Source organism: Aquarana catesbeiana, linkage group LG01 (genome assembly GCF_042186555.1).
Source record: "Aquarana catesbeiana isolate 2022-GZ linkage group LG01, ASM4218655v1, whole genome shotgun sequence".
Taxonomy (NCBI): Eukaryota; Metazoa; Chordata; class Amphibia; order Anura; family Ranidae; genus Aquarana; species Aquarana catesbeiana.
Genome location: NC_133324.1, coordinates 733,139,938 through 733,160,373, shown reverse-complemented (window position 1 = coordinate 733,160,373; position 20,436 = coordinate 733,139,938). Strand labels below are relative to the sequence as shown.

Sequence of the window (20,436 nt, the reverse complement as noted above, 5' to 3'; positions counted from 1 at the left end):
AGTTGGTGGGTGGGGGCAGTGGGGGGTGACTTAAGGAATTAAGGGTAGAAAAGAGTTGACAAGGTTTGGATGAGAGGGTTTTGATGAGAGTGTTGTAGTAGGTTTGTTTAGCAGTGTGGAGGCAGGAGTTGTATTTGAGAAGGGCAGATATGTAGAGGGTAAAGTCTTGCAGGGATTTAGATTTATGCCATGCTCGCTCAAGAGCACGGCTGCGTCTCTTGAGACTTCTGGTGTCGTCTGTTTGCCAGGGTTGTGGCAGATGGGGCCTGGTTCTGCTACATCACCAACCTCATCTCCAGATATCGCCCAAATCGCCCTCTCCATTCCTCCTAAGACCTCCTGCTCTCCAGTTTCCTCGTTACCCCCTCCCATGCTTGCTTTCAGGACTTTTCCAGAACCTCTCCCATCCTCTGGGACTCCCTGTCCCAGTATGTCTGGTCAGCTTCTACCCTATCTGCCTTTAGGCAATCCTTTAAAAACTCATTTATTTAGGGAAGCCTACTCCACCTCCACTTAAAACCTGTACTTTAGTCACCACCATCAGATCATCCCCTGCAGCTATTACTCTTTGTAAGACTTCCATGAGCAGGGCCCTCCTATTCCTTCTGTACAGTATTGAACTGTGTTGTAAATGTACTGTCCCCCTTTATAATATAAAGCGCTGCGCAAACTGTTGGTGCTATATAAATTCTGTATAATAATGATAATAGTGTATTGTGGGTTAAGAAATATAAACATTGTATACTTTTACAATTTTTATTGTCTAAAATATTGTTCAATATATTTGATATCAATTTAAATTTGTGTGGTTTATCTGTCTTAGGGTGTGTGAACTACCCCACTATTTAAACATAGTTAATTCCAGAAAAATTAGGGAGTGAGCTGCACACTGCACCCACACCTTCCCCCCATCCCCTGGAAGATGTGCTGTCAGTACAGCGGTTATCAGTCCAGGGAATTAAAATCCCTGCTCTTCTTCTTCTTTCTGCAGGACTTCCAGGATGGATCTGAATGATGCTCTGTGCAGGTGTGGGCCAATCAGAATGAATCTGATCTTTTCCAGAAACTCTGCACAAAGGAGGTAGAGAAGAGTAGAGATTTCAAATCCCTGGATCTCTGTGTGACACTGAAAGCTCATCACCAATGGAGGAACGTACAGTGGGGACCGGTGAGTTAGTTCACCATTTCATTTTCCGAAAAAATTGACCTTACACTTTAACCCAGAGGTGCCCAACCAGTGTCCCATGAAGCCCTCTGATGTGGCCCGCGACCTCCTGCTCTAAGATGGCGGGTTGGCAAGCCCAGATCGCAGGTTGCTGACCCGCCATCCCAGAGCATCAGTATTGTGAAGGAAGCCGGCGGTAGAGGAAGCACGGCTGCGGAGTAGAGACGCATAAGCAGATGCTCCCTGTATAAAGATGGGCTCAGGCGTGTTCGCAGCTCCACCTGCCAGAGCCCTCCAGGAAGCTTACACTGCGCATCACTAATCACAGGCAGTGAGACATTTCTCGATCTCTGCAGCTGTGGATTGGGAAATGTCTCACTGCCTGTGATTAGCGTTGTGCAGTGTAAGCTTCCTGGCGGGCTCTGGCATGTGGAGCTGCGAACACGTCTGAGCCCATCCTTATTCATGTATAGCGCCAACTCCTGTCACAGGTGGTGTGATACCAAATGCACTCTGCCTGGGATAGCAACAGCCGGTGATACCTGAATAGAGACTGTTATTAAAGAGCAGTTTATTACTAAAATCACAGTGTATATATGGGCATATCTGTTCTGCAGTAGTTACTGGGCTGATTTCAAACTGATCTGCAGGTGTAGCGCAGTACACTTGCGGGTTACCTGCACTGAGCCATAGACTTCTGTTAATACCTGTGGGATTGGTATGCTTTCAGAAAGTGCACCACACCTGCAGGATATAATTGAAGTCTATGGCAAAGTGAAGCTAACCCACAGGAAAGCCACAGGTGCACTGCCCTGAACCCGCGGTGTGGGTAAACTGCAGCGCATCAGTGTGCAAGCAGCCTTAGGCCCCTTTCACACGATCGGTCCAACCCAATTGGACCCTCCATTCACCTCTATGGTGCGGCAGATGTAAACAGACTTGTGTCCGTTTACACCCGCCTACCTCCAATATGATCTGCCTAAAAAAACCAGAAGGGGATCCGTCCCCTTCCACCTGGGTGGATCGGATCGGGGTGGGGGGCCCATAGTGTCCTGCATATGCAGAGTGAACACGGGCAGGTGATCCCTCCGCTCCACTAATTTTGGACCGGTTACCAAGTCGCTTAGACCCCTTTCACACGGGGGCATTTCTCAGGTGCTAAAGGGCTAAAAATAGCGCGGTGTATACACCGCTCCTGCCCATTGAGATGAATGGGCACCGCTGCAGAAGTGCCTGCAAATCGCTTTAGCAGTGGCGCTACACAGGTGCATTTAACCCTTTATTCGGCCGGTAGCAGGGGTTAAAAGCGCCCCGCTAGCGGCCGAACAGGAGCCGCTAAAATTATTGTAACGCACCGCTAAAACTAGCGGCGTTTTACTGTCAACGCCCGCCCCAATGTGAAAGCAGCCTTAAGTGTCCCTTGCTCTTCAAAAGGTTGGGCACCCCTGCCTTAAACCTTTGCAGTGTCAGGTGGTGCACTGCAAGAGTGCTTTTCCTGTAACTCCTGCAGTTGGGTTTTCAAGGGCTCTGTACTATCTTCATCACATATCCCACGTGTCTCAATAATAACAGGACATAGCTCCCAACTGTCCCTGATTTTGAGGGACTGTCCATGGTTTGGAACAATGTCCCTCTGTCCCTCTTTCCTCCTCATTTGTCCCTCATTTGGTTTGATCTATATAGTTGTATATAACCGCTTGCCGAGCAGCGCATGATGATGCACGTCGGCAAAATGGCACGGCTGCGCAAATTGGCTACCTGTACGTCCTCTTTAAATCTAGGGTTCGTAGGCGTGCGCCCGCAGGTCCCGAGGACTCCATGTCCGCCGGTGGCCCGCGACTGGGACACAGAGAGGCAGAACGGGGAGAAGTAAACAAGGCATTTCCCTGTTCTGCCTAGCAACATGACAGGGATCTACTGCTCCCAGTGATTGGGAGCAGTGATCTGTCATGTTCCAGTAAGCCCATCAGCCCTACAGTTAGAACACGTCCAGGGAACACACTTAACCCCTTGATCGCCCCCTAGTGTTTAACCCCTTCCCTGCTAGTGTCATTTACACAGTAATCAGTGCATTTTTATAGCACTGATCGCTGTATAAATTTCACTGGTCCCAAAATAGTGTCAAAAGTGTCCGATGTGTCCGCCACAATGTCAGTCATGATAAAAATCGCAGATCGCCGCCATTACTACAAAAAATTAAAATGCCATAAATCTATCCCCTATTTTATGGATGCTATAACTTTTGCGCAAACCAATCAATATACACTTATTGGGATTTTTTTTTAACAAAAATATGTAGAAGAATATATCGGCCTAAATTGAGGAAGAAATTTGTTTTTTATATTTTTTGGAGATATTTATTATAGCAAAAAGTAAAATATATTGCTTTTTTTTTTTCAAAATTCTCGCTCCTTTTTTTGTTTATAGCGCAAAAAATAAAAACCGCAGAGGTGATCAAATACCACCAAAAGAAAGCTCTATTTGTGGGGAAAAAAGGACGTCAATTTTGTTTGGGTGCAACGTCGCACGACCGCGCAATTGTCAGTTAAAGCGACACAGTGCCGAATCGCAAAAAGTGCTCTGGCCAGGAAGGGGGTAAATCCTTCCAGGGCTGAAGCCGTTAAAATGCACTTTTTATCTTGCAAAAAGTGTTTCCCAGTGCTAAACATTTCATCCAATTTCTAATTTGTAAATTCCAAAAGCCAGTATGAAGGAATATTAGTTGTTAAAGTACTTGTGGGTTTAACTAACCATTTTTGGTTGTATAATTCTTCTTTAAGGGGGCGTGGCAGGGGGTGTGTCCTGTGCTTACATAGTTTTTGCTAATAGGTGTCCCTCATTCCCATCTCAGAACGTTAAGAGGTATGACAGGGTTATGTCTCATTGCAGGAGAGTGGGCGGAGCCATGCTAACCATTCCTCTGTGCCCAATACAGACAGTAGTCACATGTCTCCTTTAACTGCTTGCTGACCAGCCGCTGCAGTTTTACTGCGGCAGAATGGCACGGCTGGGTGAAAGGACATTACCTTACATCTCTTCTCCTTTTGGCCACTAGGGGGGCGCCCGCAGCGTGTGCTCAGAGCGGATGTGAGTGCTCGGCGGGCGCGATAACCGCCAGGCACCCGCGATCGTTCGTGACAGAGCGCAAACCGGGATCTGTGTGTGTAAACACACAAATCCTTGTTCTTTCTGGGGAGTAGAGACAGATCGTGTGTTCATACTAAGTATGAACACTGATCTCTCTCTCCTCCTAGTCAGTCCTATCCTCCCACAGTTAGGGAACACACCCAACCCCTTGATTGCCCCCTAGTGTTAACCCCTCCCCTGCCAGTGACATTTATACAGTAATCAGTGCATTTTTATAGCACTGATCTCTGTATAATTGTCAATGGTCCCACAAATGTGTCCAATATGTCCGCCGCAATATTGCAGTCCCTATAAAAATCGCAGATCGCCGCTATTACTAGTAAAAAAAAAAATTAAAATGCCATAAATCTTTCCCCTATTTTGTAGACACTATAACTTTTGCGCAAACCAATCACTATACGCTTATTGTGGGGTTTTTTTACCAAAAATATGTAGAAGAATACATATCTGCCTAAACTGAGGAAAAAATTTTGTGTTTTTTTTTTTTTTTTTCTTGTGGTATATTATAGCAAAAAGCAAGATATTGTGTTTGTTTCAAAATTGTCGCTCTTCTTTTGTTTATAGCGCAAAAAAATAAAAACTGCAGAATTGATCAAATACCACCAAAAGAAAGCTCTATTTGTGGGGAAAAAAAGGACGTCATTTTTGTTTGGATACAACGTCGCACGACCGCGCAATTGTCAGTTAAAGCGACGCAGTGCCATATCGCAAAAAATGGCATGGTCATTGAGCAGCCAAATCTTCCAGGGCTGAAGTGGTTAATATGCATCTTATATGTATGTAGTGGGCATTGCTAGAGGCTCTCTCATTACATAACACTTTCCATAATAACAGAACCAGCAGCTCTATTCCTTTGACAGTCACTCCTCCTCACCCACTCATCGCTTTCGGACCTTTAGCTTATGTAAAAGGATGATCCAATCAGCGATCAGGACGTCATATCCCGGCGTCGCGGTACTTTCTGCGTTCCACAGATGAAACGCAGACTAGAGAGCACGGCTTGGCTGTGGATTTGTAGTAGTAGGTGTTGTCAGCATGGCAGAGGCCGGTAGAAGGAGTAAGTCAGGGCAGAGTACGGGGCAGGCGGCCAGCAGGAGAGAGCTGATCTCCCGATCTATACAGAGTGCGGAGCAATGTCTGCGGGATCACGACTATGGCACTGCCTATGCCCACTTCTTACTGGTCCTCAGCCTGGCCCCAGAGATGAAAGCAGGCTTCAAGGTATCTGTACTATGGAATGTGTTTGGGGCTTATGTTCTATTACTACAATTGGGATTTAGATCATTCTTTTATTATGTCTGTTTCATAAGCTGATCGGTCCTAGTATAATGAGGGAGATTAAAGCTGGTGTAGCTGTGAATAGTAACCAATCAGCTTCCAGGTTTTATTATCAAATCTTAACTGAACAATCTGAAGTTAGAAGCTGATTGGCTGCCATACACAACTGCACCAGTTTCTGTGTGCTCCAATTTTAGTAAATCTCCCTCTATGTATCCTATGTCCTCATTCACACTGGCACTGTCACATCTGAGTTTACCATTCACAGCAGAATAAAGAGCTTTGGAAAGATAGCCTGGTGTGCGGCTTCCATTGGTCAGTAAAGCCAACCATAGACGGTTCCCCGGGAACCCGCTGAATTTCGATCCATCGATCGACTTTAGTACAACCAGCCTGTCGATTTGTTTATATATATATATATATATATATATATATATATATATATATATATAATTTTCACCCAATCACTGCCGGCGGCTGTAGCCACAAGCAGTTATCATTGTGTTCTGCAAGTAGGGAATGCTCCCTGCCAGTAGACCACAATAGCACAGCAGGAGGGATTCCCCTATTAACACTGACTGTGTTGATGGGGGAATCAAGCAGTTTTCTTTCTGTCAGAGCTGTGATCAAGTGCCAGGGATGGCGTGAAATGTGTTTGATATATGCTCATCTGCACATTGTCTATTGTCATTGTGAATTATCTATCAATAAAGGTGATTTTTATGGTAGTGTGGCCAGGCAGATTTTCTTTACATTGAGACTCCTGAGACGAACAGGGCCAGCACCCATCAGTGCGCAGTGGTGGTGGGATCAGTGAAGACTCGCCCTGCGCAGTTGTCTTGCTCTCTTTCTTTCCATCAATCCGTGATTGAAGGAAAGTAAGTTGCATAAGCTATGGCACTTTTTCCAGCCAAAAAATGGGGGGGGAAACGCCTGTGCGTCTTATGGAGCAAATATAGACCAGCACCCCCCCCCCCCCCACACACACACACAAACACGCGCGTGTCGCTGAATGCTGGGCCGGCCGCTTGGCTCCTCAGCTGTGGGTTTCCTGGTTCTCCCTGTCAGGACGGGAGTGTCTGTGACAGGGAGCATGTTCCCCCTCCTCCTACGGGCAGAGCGGGCTCTCTGTTCCCCCTCCTCCTACGGTCACAGCGGCTCTCTGTGTCCCCCCCCCCCTTCTCCGGGCAGCAGCACGAACCGAGCAGGAGAGCAAAGACACACAGAGCGTACTGTGTGTGCGTTCTATTTCCTCATCCTTCTTCTGTCAGCAGCGGGGGTGGGGATTAATAAAGCAGCAGCAGGACTGAGCAGCTTGCAGAGGGGGACACTGTAGTGTGCAATAACCTCTGGCAACTGAATGGTAAGTGGCAATGTGTAGCCTCTAGCAACCAATCAGCGAGCAGTAATGTGTAGTAACCTCTAGCAACCGAATGGTAATGTGTAGTAACCTCCTCAGAATATTTTTTTTCTTGTTTTCCTCCTCTAATACCTTAGGGAGTGAAAAATACGTTACTTCTCTAACACGTGTGCCCCCTGTCAGCATTTTATAAACTATGTAGCATCAGGTTCATACAATATACAGCAATGTGTTCCAGCAGCGGTTCAAGGACTTCCCATCCTTTTCTCAGAACAAACTCAATCAGACTGAGTCCTGCTCAGCCATTCACAGGAGACTTTGTATTTTATGAATGAATACTAGAAGTGCACCGAATTGAAATTTTGGTACCAATAATAATATAATTGTATTATATTTGACTTTTTAACCACTTACCGACCGGCTCCTGTACATATACGTGGCACTTTGAAGATGGATATCTCGGTAACGGCAGCAGCTGCTGCCACAACCGAGGTATCCATCTTTACAATAATGGTGGTCTCTGTGGCGGGTTCGCCGCTAGATCACCGTTATTGGCGGCGGGAGAGGTGCCACCCCCCCTCCCGCCGCTCTCCCGCACCCTCCGCCTCTTACCGGAGCCGTCGGTAGCGGCGGAGGCGATCGGGTTTTTTCCCTTCCTCAGTATGGAGACGAGTGAGGCTAAGATGGCGCCCACCCGTCTCCATACCATAGGACGACGGTCTTTTTGACCCCAGATCTCATATTTAAGAGGTCCTGTCATGCTTTTTTCTATTACAAGGGATGTTTACATTCCTTGTAATAGGAATAAAAGTGATCCAATTTTTTTTTTTTTAAAACAGTGAAAAAATAAATAAATTTTTTTTAAAGCGCCCTGTCCTGACGAGCTCGCGCGCAGAAGCGAACGCATACGCTAGTAGCGCCCGCATATGAAAACGGTGGTCAAACCACACGTGAGGTGTCGCCGCAACCAGTAGAGCGAGAGCAATAATTCTAGCCCTAGACCTCCTCTGTAACGCAAAACATGCAACCTGTAGAATTTTTTTAAACGTCGCCTATGGAGATTTTTAAGGGTAAAAGTTTGACGCCATTCCACGAGCGGGCGCAATTTTGAAGCGTGACATGTTGGGTATCAATTTACTTGGCGTTACATTATATTTCACAATATAAAAAAAAAAATTGGGCTAACTTTACTGTTGTCATATTTTTTTATTCAAAAAAGTGAATTTTTTCCAAAAAAAGTGCGCTTATAAGACCTCTGCGCAAATACGGTGCAAAAAAAAGTATTGCAATGACCGCCATTTTATTCTCTAGGGTGTTAGAAAAAAACAATATATAATGTTTGGGGGTTCTAAGTAATTTTCTAGCAAAAAAAACTGTTTTAAACATGTAAACACCTAAAATCCAAAATGAGGCTGGTCTTTAAGTGGTTAAATAATATCATAAATATAAACTTATTGTCAGCCATTATTGGCACATTTAGCGCAAGTAAAACTCAAGAAAAAGGCATCCCTTTAAATTCTATGTATCTTCACACTGGTCTGTTGCGATTCCGTTGTGGTGTTAAAATCTTGCTTGCTACGTTTTTAGTCCGTTAAAAAAAAAAAACGCACCAAAAATTCACCTCCCTGTTGAAATGTATCAATAACGCACCCCTGTTCCTTTTTTGATGCAGGTTTTTGAGTCACATGACATGAAAAACACACCAGAAGCACAGTGAAATCATGGCAAAATCGCATTCATTTTCTGTGCCATTATCGGTACCTTTTTTCTCTATCGGCAAAATGCCAAAAACGCCATTTTCGACTGATATGTTTCGGCTGCTGAAATTTCGGAGCATCTCCAATGAATACAAGGCTTCCTATTAATGGCTGAGGTGGAGAGGTATGTGGATGACAGCATGATCTCCACCTCAACCAATCAGAGAAAGACTTGCATCCATTCATAAAATGCAAAGGACTCTGTTTTGTCCCATGATGGGAAGGAAGTCTTTGTACTAATGCCTGCACACAACACTGAAGCTACATACAGTTCACACAGCACTGATGGGGGTGCATATGTTAGAGAAGGAAATGCTTTGTCTGGACCACCTTGGGGCCAAACAAACTATTTAAAGTTAAATGAAACTTGGAGTTAGGCTTTAAAACGGTAGTAAACTCTCAACATAAAAAATGTAATGCATTGCATACTAGCACATTATGAAATACTTGCATTAGAACAAAGCCCCCCAGTGGTGCGTTGTCATCCCTGATGGGTCTTCCATCTTCATCTGGTCTTCTTTCTAGGTTTGTGGGCTCCAGCTGTGTGCATGGCCGAGCTGAGATGACATCACGGCTGTGGCACAGAGCTCTGAAGGAATGCCATGAGTATTCAGTCCCTTCAGAACGCATACTCCGGTGATTTCACTGACTGCAGAAACAGAGCATGTGTCCTAAACGTTGCATGTTTAGGAGATATTCCTGGTACCTACAGGTAAGTTTTATTATAAGCCTACCTGTAGGTACAGTGTTTACAACCACTTTAAAGAGCTGTGGCATTTATTACCTTTGCCTTTTTATGTCTTCCTTCCTTCCTTCCTTCCTTCCTTCCTTCCTTCCTTCCTTCCTTCCTTCCTTCCTTCCTTCCTTCCTTCCTTCCTTCCTTCCTATTTATTTATTTTTTTGTTTATTACAGGAAACCTTTCAGTATTCACTATTCAAATGGGCTGAAGAGCTTTATGCTTTAAACAGAAATCAAGATTTATTTAACTGTTATGAGCAAGCATTTGAGCTTTATCCAAACAATGATGTTATTTGTAACAGCATGGGTGAGCAACTCTTCAGGTGAGAAATACTTCCACTTAGCTTTGCAGAAACCTTTGGAATTGATATGTCACATATTTCAATAATAAACAATGTTACTGCTTAAAGTGTTTGTTAAGGCAATATTATAAGTCTATGCCAGCCCCTCCTATTAGAGGCTGGCATAGCACACTGCGTATGTTTTATTTAAAAAGGAGCGCTGTAAATACTGAATATCATCTGTCTTCAGGCCGGTCTCATCACTTGCAGCCGTTTTCCAGCTCTGATAGATGTCTTCTGTGGGAGGGGCCGTGATCTCCCTCTGATGTCAGAGGGAGATTGCATGGCCGCTCGTCTCCTCCGCAGAAGATGCCCATCGGACCTGGAAAGTTGCCCAGAGTCATGTGAACGGCCTGAAGCTGATATTCAGTATTTACAGCGCTCGTTTTTAAAATAAACGTACACAGTGTGCTATGCCAGCCTCTAATAGAGAGGCTGGCAGTGACAAATTTCAGATTTTAATATTAAAATAGCGGTGGGGTGGGGCCCAGCCGGAGACAGACAGATAGGGCGCTGACAGGGGGGAAGGAGGGGGTGAGGGGGCAGAGAGGAGAGCAGAGAGCAGGCGGCCTATCACAAAGGGAGGCACTTTGACCATGGTAATTAGGGTTTTTGTTTTTTACAGTTTAGAGGGGGGGGGGCAGATTACATAGCACAAGCACTGTGCTGTGTAATCTGCACTGTGCTGTGTAATCTGCTTTAAGGGACCAGAATCTACCTTTTTTTTTTTTTTTTTTTTTTTTTTTTTTGTTAAACGCTTTAATGATAACAATATTATTGGACTTTTTAGTGTAGTTTTTATGTGCTTTGAAAAGTGTGTGTGTGTGTGTGTGTGTGTGTGTGTGTGTGTTTTTTTTTTTTTTTTTTTTTTAACCAAACGAAAAATGTTTAAATCTGGTACTTGTATTTTTACGTAGGGGATAGTGCAATGCATTGTGCGTTTTGCATTTTTCCGCAACTCCCACCAAAGCACATGTATGGTGTAAACGGGGCACATAGAACACAGTTGCTTTCTGTGTGTCCTTGCGTTGAGCCTGTGTTGATCTATGTAGATCAAGGCAGCTCATTGAGCATGGTGCGAACAAGCCCTTGAAGCAGTATTAAACCCGATGTAAAGAAAATTTGTAAGTTCTGTACATAATTGTATTCTATTTTGTATATATTGCACACTGCCCTCACTGTGCACACGACACTAATAATGTTTTCAGTACATGTTTGCATTCTTTCGAGTCCCGATTAGAATTAGCCTGCCTATGATACGCCCCTTGTAAGGTACAATTGTAATATCAATGTGATACCTACATAATAATGTGTATAAAAATCTTCAATTGCATCATAATAAAGCAGAACAGTTATTTGGAAAGATGCAGAGTGTATCTTTTGTGTCTGTTCCCTACTGCAGTAGTTATTATTAATTTGGAACCACTAATCAATATGAGGATAGGAGTTGCCTATCTATAAAATGTCCAGGTCACCCATAGACAAAAATGTATTTCATTCATTAAAATCAATAAATGCTTTCTCACTTGTGCAGTGCGCTGGCAGGGTGGTGAAAAAACGCCCCTCTCCATTGAAATGAATGGAAAGCGCTTCAGAAGCGCCTGAAAGGCTCCTCAAAAGCACCTGGAAAGCTCTTCAAAAGTGCTCATTGTTTTACTGGCAGTTTACAAGCGCCTCAGTGTAAAAGTGGCCTTAGATATGTTGCCTGCATTCCTCGTGTTTTTTTTTTTTTTCTTCGGTTTTGTTTTTTTAAGCTTTTTCGCTTTTTCACATTGTGACTTGGCTGCTAAGTCAGTATGTTTTCCATTTTCTTTAACAGATTATGCTGTGCAGCAAAAGTGTCAGCTAAAGGGCTGAGCCAAACCATTTAACACTGACAGGGGTGCTTACAAGAGTCAGATTTTAATTATTTTTGTAAAACCTTTATCCCAAAAGGGAAAAAAAAACTGCTGTAACTGATTTATAAAGTGTTAGCTGGAGTTCAGTTTTAATTTGTTAGCCAAGTCCATCTAGATCTGCTAGAATTAATTGTTACTCCTCCAAGTGTGGAGACTTCCTAGAACAGGACGTGTGTTGCTGGCCAGATCACCAGGTAAAAATAAATGAAATGGCCTAAATAAAATAAATAAAAACCTACAGTAGCCACCACTTTTAAGGATTGGTAAGCTGCAATATATACATTTTTTGTGTTTGATACTGCATTAAAGTCAGAGAAAACTCCAATACATTAACTTTCGTTGCTGGTAGCTTTCAGAGCAGCATTCCCAGGGCAGAGATCAGTGACTTGTATTCTTGTATTAAAGTGGATGTAAACCCGAAATTTATTTTTTTTTAAATCATAGTGTAGAGTATAAGATTTCCTATCATTTGAGCCCAGTCTTGCCACACAGAGTTAATCCATCTCTGAGCAATCCCCTTTTATTGTTCAGTGAGATAAATCTTGACAAACTGAGAAAAACTTTGTCAAATCGTCCCCCTTGCTGTGAGTGACAGGTGATTTACATCTCGTGCACTAGCCTATGACACAGGAATTATTTTTTAATTCCCTCCCACTCCTTTCTTCAGCAACTCTGCAAGGATTGGCTGTTCCACACCTCAGCATGATTTGGCATGCTGAAGTCATGTGGTTACTTTCCTGTCTTTTCACTGGATGTTAGAGATCATAGCAGAAGTTCAGTGTTAGAAATACACAGGAGAAAATGCATATTGACAAGGGGAGTGTAGAGGTGGGCGGGGATTCTACTGACATCACGACTCCACCCATCGAGCTCCAGACAACAGACCCACCCACAGAATATGCAGTTTTTCGGGTCTAATAACAGACACAGGGAAGACATTTGACAGGTAAAGATACATGCAGGAGGCATGTATACCCTTATAGATATCCCCTATGGCAGTAGTTTAGAAAGGATGACATTGGGTTTACATCCACTTTAACCACCTCAATACAGGGCACTTACACCCCCTTCCTGCCCAAGCCATTTTTCAGTTTTCAGCGCTGTCGCACTTTGAATGACAATTGCGCGGTCATGTTACACTGCACCTTAATTAAATTTTTATCATTTTTTTCCCCACAAATAGAGCTTTCTTTTGGTGGTATTTGATCACCTCTGCGGTTTTTATTTATTGCGCTATAAACAAAAGAAGAGGGACAATTTTGAAAAAACACAATATTTTTTACTTTTTGCTATAATAAATATCCAATTTTTTTTTTTTTTTAACAAATTTTTTCCTCAGTTTAGGCCGATACGTATTCTTCTACATATTTTTGGTAAAAAAAAATTGCGATAAGCGTATATTGATTGGTTTGCGCAAAAGTTATAGCGTCTACAAAATAGGGGATAGATTTATAGCATTTTTATTATTTATTTATTTTTTACTAGTAATGGCGGCGATCTGCAATTTTTATTGTGACTACGATATTGCGGCGGACACATCGGACACTTTTGACACATTTTTGGGACCATTCACATTTATACAGCGATCAATGCTATAAAATTGCATTGATTGCTGTGTAAATGTGACTGGCAGGGAAGGGGTTAACACTAGGGGGCGCTCGAGGGGTTAATGTATGACCTAAGGAGGTGATTCTAACTGTGGGGGGAGGGGACTGACTGGGGGAGGTGACCGATCGCTGTCCCTATGTACAAGGGACACGCCATCGGTCTCCTCTCCTCTCTGACAGGACGTGGATCTGTGTTTACATGCACAGATCCACGCTCCTGTTCTGTTACCCGGCAATCGCGGGTGCCCGGCGGACATCGCGGCCGCCGGGCACGCGCACCGGGTCCCGAGTGACGCAGCGGGCACGCGCCCCCTAGGGGCTCGGGAGGGCGAGGACGTCATATGACGTCCTCCCAGAACAACAGAAGCCTCGTCCAGCCGTCATATGACGGTGGGCGGTGGCTTAGTGGTTAAGGCCCCACTCCCATTACACATCCCTGTATACTTAGTCCCAACCCTAACACACTAGCCATCCCTGGAACCTTAGTCCTAACGCACTAGCCTAACGTTAGCGCGTTAGGACTAAGGTTCCAGGGATGGTTAGCGCGTTAGGACTAAGGTTCCAGGGATGGTTAGCGCGTTAGGACTAAGGTTCCAGGGATGGTTAGCGCGTTAGGACTAAGGTTCCAGGGATGGTTAGCGCGTTAGGACTAAGGTTCCAGGGATGGTTAGCGCGTTAGGACTAAGGTTCCAGGGATGGTTAGCGCGTTAGGACTAAGGTTCCAGGGATGGTTAGCGCGTTAGGACTAAGGTTCCAGGGATGGTTAGCGCGTTAGGACTAAGGTTCCAGGGATGGTTAGCGCGTTAGGACTAAGGTTCCAGGGATGGTTAGCTCGTTAGGACTAAGGTTCCAGGGATGGTTAGCGCGTTAGGACTAAGGTTCCAGGAATGGTTAGCGCGTTAGGACTAAGGTTCCAGGGATGGTTAGCGCGTTAGGACTAAGGTTCCAGGGATGGTTAGCGCGTTAGGACTAAGGTTCCAGGGATGGTTAGCGCGTTAGGACTAAGGTTCCAGGGATGGTTAGCGCGTTAGGACTAAGGTTCCAGGGATGGTTAGCGCGTTAGGACTAAGGTTCCAGGGATGGTTAGCGCGTTAGGACTAAGGTTCCAGGGATGGTTAGCGCGTTAGGACTAAGGTTCCAGGGATGGTTAGCGCGTTAGGACTAAGGTTCCAGGGATGGTTAGCGCGTTAGGACTAAGGTTCCAGGGATGGTTAGCGCGTTAGGACTAAGGTTCCAGGGATGGTTAGCGCGTTAGGACTAAGGTTCCAGGGATGGTTAGCGCGTTAGGACTAAGGTTCCAGGGATGGTTAGCGCGTTAGGACTAAGGTTCCAGGGATGGTTAGCGCGTTAGGACTAAGGTTCCAGGGATGGTTAGCGCGTTAGGACTAAGGTTCCAGGGATGGTTAGCGCGTTAGGACTAAGGTTCCAGGGATGGTTAGCGCGTTAGGACTAAGGTTCCAGGGATGGTTAGCGCGTTAGGACTAAGGTTCCAGGGAGGGTTAGCGCGTTAGGACTAAGGTTCCAGGGAGGGTTAGCGCTAGGACTAAGGTTCCAGGGATGGTTAGCGCGTTAGGACTAAGGTTCCAGGGAGGGTTAGCGCTAGGACTAAGGTTCCAGGGATGGTTAGCGCGTTAGGACTAAGGTTCCAGGGATGGTTAGCGCGTTAGGACTAAGGTTCCAGGGAACCTTAGTCCTAACACGCTAGCCATCCCTGGAACCTTAGTCCTAATCCACTGAATCTGCCGCTCCATAGGAGTGAATGGAGACCTGAAAAACTGACAGGCGGACCTGATCGGAAAGCCCGTGTGAAAGGGGCCTTATACTTTCCTATAACTGTAGTCCTAACCATAACACTCACTTGTCGTTGGTGTGATCTGATTGGTTAGCAAAAGTGCATGTAGTGCTTTCTTATTTCTTTCTCATGCATCACGGGACACAGAGCCTCAGTAATTACTGATGGGTTATATAGGTATCACTAGGTGATTGGACACTGGCACACCCTAACCAGGAAGTTCAACCCCCTATATAATCCCTCCCCTTACAGGGATACCTCAGTTTTTACGCCAGTGTCTTAGGTGTTGGACGTGTAAAGATGTCCTGTGCTAAGCTCCAAAGGGAATATCCTATATCCGATACTGGGGCAAGCCAGGCGAACCGGATCCATTTCAAAGTGTCCTTTTTAGGCCGAATTGGATGGTACCCAGGCCTCGTGTCCGAAGAAACAAGGTTTTACCTGTAACGCTTCCTCTTCTTAGAGAGCTGGACCCCGCATTTTCAGAAAAAGGTTTTTGTAGCTTTATTTCTGGCCGGGTGCTTTACAGGCCCAGAACTGTGGATCCCCCTATCTGTAGGGGGCCCCAGTCTCTGAAGGTTTTTTCAAACGGAGCCCACCGTGAGAGGTGAAGATTGGGTCTGTATAACAGAACCCTGCGGCTGGATAAGGTAAGGGAGATTCCACAGAATTTTTTAATTCTAGTAGGTTTCTCCTTTAGGTAAATGCATGCTATGCCTATTGTCTCCACCGGGGGCTGCCAAGAGCACATACCTTCTCATGCTGATCGTCTGTCTCAGTGTTCACGCTGCACAACTCCTCCAGCCGAGCTCCAGGTAGGATGGGGGGCTCTCCTCAGGGATATCCCCCCCCCCAAAAGATATGGGGCCGCAGGTGTCTGTGAGGTGGTGGTATACTGCACTATCGCCGCCATTTGTCAGGTGCGGGCCCCATCACTGCCGGCCTCTCTCCTTCCTCCTCCAGCCCCAGCCTTCCTCCATGCTATCCCAGGTGGAGAAGCGGAGGGTCGGCTCGCGCGGGAAGCGCTAGTTTGGTTGAAAAACGAGGGGGGGACAGTAGAGGGGGGGCGGAGCATCAGCACTGTGTCCAGCATGCTCAGACGCCCAGATTGCCGGCTGCAAGGCTATAAGAGGCACACTTTATGGGTGCACACAGCCTTTGGAGGGACACAAAGCTGACAGGTCGCATGTAAGGTGCGACCCAGGCATTCCCCCTAGGCAGCATTTACTAAGGAAACACTAAGACTGGGCATTGGTAGCAGGGCTGTGGCTAAGACTACATCGCTCAGCAGTCAGTGTTTGTTTTTTTGATACCTCCACCTTGTTGCTTTGCACTATGGGTAGAAGAGGTTCAAATACCCCAAGAACCAGAGGCTCTAGGGGATCTCCTTCGGGTTCTGAGGGCCCCCTGTCTGCAGCATCTTCCCCCCCTGAGGGGCCAGGGACGGCTAGCCAGGGAGAGCCGTTGGGGTCAGGGTCTACACCTGCTTCTGGCACTTCAGCCCCTGTATATATTACGCAGGAGGTTTTTTCCTCAACGATTAATGGTTTAGAGCAGGGGTCTCAAACTGGTGGCCCTCCAGCTGTTGTGAAACTACAAGTCCCATGAGGCATTGCAAGGCTGACAGTTACAAACATGACTCCCACAGGCAGAGGCATGATGGAACTTGCAGTTTTGCAACAGCTGGAGGGCCGCCAGTTTGAGACCCCTGGTTTAGAGGAAAGATTAATGGCCGTGATCACATCTTCACTCAGTGGAAGAAAACGCACTAGGCCTTCCTCTGCTACCCAGGCTAAAGAGCTCTGGGATAGAGGAGAAGAATCCCTTTCGGAGGATCGGGATGGGACGGATGATTCCTCTTCAGAGGAATCAGGTGGAGAAGGGCCCTCTGCAGCTTCTCAGGATGAGAAAGACTTAGTGCAGATCCTTACTGGATTGGTCCGCTCCACATTTAAGTTGCCCGTATCAGAATCAGTTAAAGAACCCTCTTCTTCGTTGGGGTCACTGAAGCCTCCTCAAACAGCACATGCTTTTCCAGTTCATAATTTACTTGAAAAGCTCTTTTATTCTGAGTGGGATCACCCATAAACGTTTTTTTCCACCGAAAAAGTTTTCAACACTTTATCCTATGGAAGAAAAGTTTATCAAGATGTGGGGAATACCGGCCATTGATGCCGCCATTTCCTCCGTAAATAAAAGCCTGACTTGTCCTGTAGACAATGCTCAGATGCTCAGGGATCCTTTGGATAAAAAGATGGAATCTCTGTTGAAAGATGTTTTCGCCTTAGCAGGCTCAGTGGCTCAACCTGCAATAGCAGCGATTGGAGTCTGTCAATACTTAAGAGACCATGTTAAGCAGGTCATCATAGTATTGCCTAAACTGCAGGCCCAGGGGTTGGCTAACCTTCCAGCGGCCTTATGTTTTGCTGTTGATGCCATCAGGGATTCTATCATGCAAACCTCTCGTCTTTCGCTTGGGTTGGTGCATATGCGTAGAATCTTATGGTTAAAGAATTCGTCAGCTGAAGCACCATGTAAAAAGCTCCTGGCTGGGTTCCAATTTCATGGTGCAAGGCTGTTTGGAGAAGACTTGGATAATTATATCCAAAGGATCACTAGTGGGGAAAAGCACTCTTTTAGCTGTTAAGAGAAAGAGTAGGCGTCCCTCTTTCAAACGGACTCTTTCCCCAGCGCCAGGGGCATTAGCCTCCAGGCAGTCGCGACGGCCTCCGCCGTCTGGGTCAAGAAACAAGAGTCAACCCCAGGGACAAAAGAAGTCCTGGGGGAAGAAGTCTACTAGACAAGACACTAAGACCTCTTTATGAAGGGGCGCCCCCGCTCGCTCGAGTGGGGGGAAGACTGTTACAGTTTTCAGGGCACTGGCAGGAGGACTTCCAGGACAGATGGGTAATCTCCACAGTAACCTTAGGGTACAAGCTGGAGTTCCAAGAATTCCCCTCTCCTCGTTTCCTCAGATCAAGTGTCCCCAGAGATCCAGAGAAGAAGCAGTCGCTCCTTCTAGCGTTAGAGCGACTTTTGTCGCAAGAGGTCATCATGGTGGTTCCCACGAAGGATCAAGGATTGGTTTTTATTCCAACCTTTTTACGGTCCAAAAGCCAAATGGAGATGTCAGACCCATTCTGGATCTAAGGGATCTGAATCGTTTCCTAAGGATTCGGTCCTTCCGCATGGAATCAATTCGGACAGTAGTCTCCATCCTGCAGGGAGGAGAATTTCTGGCAGCTATAGACATCAGAGATGCATATCTGCATGTGCCCATTTTTCCTGCTCATCAGAAGTTTCTGCGCTTTCAGGATTGCCACTGCACCTCGAGTGTTTACAAAGATCTTGGCTCCTCCTCTGGCCAGATTAAGGGCTCAAGGTATAACTGTCATAGCATACCTAGACGACCTGCTCTTGATTGACCGGTCGGTAGCCTCTTTGAACGGGAACTTGAGGACCACAGTCGGGTATCTGGAACAGCTAGGTTGGATTCTCAACCTAGAAAAATCTTTCCTAAAACCAGTAAGAAGACTGGAGTATTTGGGTTTGATCATAGATACAAGCCAGGAGAAAGTATTTCTACCTCAGGCAAAGATCACTGCTTTAAAGGAGCTGATTCTGGTAGTCAGGACCAAAAAGGGTTCTTCTGTCCGCCTTTGTATGAGGCTGCTAGGAAAGATGGTGTCTTCATTCAAAGCAGTTCCCTATGCTCAGTTTCATTCAAGACTGTTGCAACACAGTATCCTGTCGGCCTGGGACAGAAAGGTTCAGGCATTAGACTTTCCGATGCACCTGTCTCATGCTGTGCGTCAGAGCCTCAATTGGTGGTTAGTACCCGAAAACCTACAGAAGAGGAAATCCTTTCTACCGGTGACCTGGACAGTGGTAACAACAGATGCCAGTCTGTCGCTTTGGGGAGCAGTTCTGGAACAGTCTGCGGTCCAAGTGGTATGGTCCAAAAACGAGAGAGCCTTAGCAATCAACGTTCTGGAGATCCGTGCGGTATATCTAGCTCTAAAGGCCTGGACTCTCCAGCTACAGAGTTGCCTGGTCAGGATCCAGTCCGACAATACCACAGCAGTGGCTTATATCAATCATCAGGGAGGCACCAGGAGCCGAGCTGCTCAAAGAGAGGTAGACTAGATCTTAGTCTGGGCAGAGAAGCAGGTGCCATGTATATTGGCAGTCTTCATTCCAGGGATAGAGAACTGGCAGGCGGAATTATTTAAGTCGCCAGCAGTTACTCCCAGGGGAATGGTCTCTGCATCCCGACGTCTTTTGGGCCATATGCCAAAGATGGGGGGTTCCAGATGTAGACCTCTTTGCATCCCGATTCAACAAAAAGATAGACAGATTTGTGGCAAGGACAAAGGATCCTCTTGCATGCGGGACAGATGCCTTGGTGACCCCGTGGCATCGGTTCTCACTGATTTATGCATTCTCGCCTATTCTGCTACTGCCACGACTCCTTCGCAGGATCAGGCAGGAAAGGAAGTCGGTACTTCTGGTAGCCCCCGCTTGGCCCAGGAGGACCCGGTATGCAGAAGTAGTAAGGATGACGGTGGGTTCCCCGTGGACCCTACCGTTACGCCCAGACCTGTTGTTATTTCAAGGTCCAGTGTTCTATCCTGCCTTACAAACGCTAAATTTGACGGTTTGGCTATTGAAACCCACATTTTGAAAAATCGTGGGCTTTCAGGTCCTGTGATATCTACCTTTTGATTAATGCAAGGAAGCCGGTTTCCAGAGTAATTTATCATAGCGTCTGGAAAGCTTATGTATCCTGGTGTGAATCCAGGGGTTGGCATCCCAGAAAATATGTGATAGGTAGAATCCTTGATTTTCTACAGTTGGGATTAGAGATGAAGTTGGCCTTGAGTACCATCAAGGGCCAGGTCTTGGCCTTATCAGTATTGTTTCAATGACCACTTGCTTCGCATTCCTTGGCTTGAAACTTTATGCAGGGGGGGATGCGTCTTAATCCTCCGGTTAAGGCGTCCCTAAACCCCTGGGACTTGAACTTGGTTCTGTCGGTTTTACAGAAACAGCCTTTTGAACCGATACGTCAAATTCCTTTGGTCTTGTTGACAAGCAAGTAAATTTTTCTGGTAGCCATCTCTTCTGCTAGAAGAGTATCAGAATTAGCAGCTCTTTCCAGTAAAGAGCGTTATTTGATTGTACACAAGGATAGAGTGGTACTGCGCCCTCATCCTAGTTTTTTACCGAAGGTGGTTTCAGATTTTCATCTAAACCAAGACATTGTTCTGCCTTCCTTTTTTCCAGATCCCTGTTCTTCGGAAGAAAGGTCACTACATTCTTTGGATGTAGTAAGAGCAGTCAAAACTCTGG

General features: G+C 45.9%; 1 protein-coding gene across 3 annotated transcripts in view; it reads left to right on the top strand.

Moving 5' to 3' along the window:
• The first annotated feature begins 1,029 nt into the window (after window positions 1-1,029).
• PRMT9 (protein arginine methyltransferase 9) overlaps window positions 1,030-20,436 on the top strand; it is a 54,385-nt gene continuing 34,978 nt past the window's right edge. Inside the window, exons 1-3 of one of the 3 annotated variants that reach the window (XM_073604790.1) lie at window positions 5,402-5,533; window positions 9,233-9,419; window positions 9,621-9,769. In XM_073604790.1, the coding sequence (XP_073460891.1) occupies window positions 9,372-9,419; window positions 9,621-9,769 (197 nt within the window). In that variant the 5' untranslated portion in view covers window positions 5,402-5,533; window positions 9,233-9,371. Of the gene's footprint in view, window positions 1,169-5,237; window positions 5,534-9,232; window positions 9,420-9,620; window positions 9,770-20,436 lie in introns of those variants that run through there. The other 2 variants (XM_073604798.1, XM_073604783.1) reach the window with 2 other exon arrangements.